This window comes from Charadrius vociferus, unplaced genomic scaffold (genome assembly GCF_000708025.1).
Source record: "Charadrius vociferus isolate BGI_N301 unplaced genomic scaffold, ASM70802v2 scaffold15, whole genome shotgun sequence".
Taxonomy (NCBI): domain Eukaryota; kingdom Metazoa; phylum Chordata; class Aves; order Charadriiformes; family Charadriidae; genus Charadrius; species Charadrius vociferus.
The window spans coordinates 4,712,376-4,712,939 of record NW_009650064.1 but is presented as its reverse complement, the minus strand read 5'-3'; the positions used below and the strand labels follow the sequence as shown (position 1 = coordinate 4,712,939).

The following is a 564-nucleotide window of genomic DNA, read 5'->3' as shown; positions in this document are numbered from 1 at the left end:
GCCCTCGCTGGCTCCGCCGCTGCGCTCGCCTCGGTAAGGGGGACCACGCTGCTCTCAGTTCAGCTCTGTTTCCCCTCCTTTCTCCCTCTTTCTTCTTAGGATTTTTCTCCCCGTCTCGAAAGCCCAGCAGAGGCACCAGCTGTACCGCAGGCCTGCGCCCGGCCCGGGAAGATGGGAAGCAAGGCTCTGCCAGCCCCCATCCCGCTTCACCCGTCCCTCCAACTCACCAACTACTCCTTCCTCCAGGCTGTGAACACTTTCCCCGCAGCTGTGGACCAGTTGCAAGGTCTGTATGGACTCAGCGCCGTGCAAACCATGCACATGAACCACTGGACATTGGGCTACCCCAATGTGCATGAAATCACCCGCTCCACCATCACGGAGATGGCGGCCGCCCAAGGCTTGGTGGACTCCCGCTTCCCTTTCCCTGCGCTCCCCTTCGCCACGCACCTCTTCCACCCCAAGCAAGGGGCCATCGCCCACGTCCTCCCAGCCTTGCACAAGGACAGGCCCCGCTTTGACTTTGCCAACCTGGCCGTGGCCGCCACGCCGGAGGCCCCCCCC

At 63.7% G+C, this 564-nt stretch overlaps 1 protein-coding gene across 1 annotated transcript in view; it reads left to right on the top strand.

Annotated features, from left to right (window-relative positions):
- Nucleotides 1–171: 171 nt before the first annotated feature.
- OSR2 (odd-skipped related transciption factor 2) overlaps nucleotides 172–564 on the top strand; it is a 2,166-nt gene continuing 1,773 nt past the window's right edge. Inside the window, exon 1 of the mRNA XM_009891917.1 lies at nucleotides 172–561. Within this exon, the coding sequence (XP_009890219.1) occupies nucleotides 172–561 (390 nt within the window). The remainder of the gene's footprint in view (nucleotides 562–564) is intronic.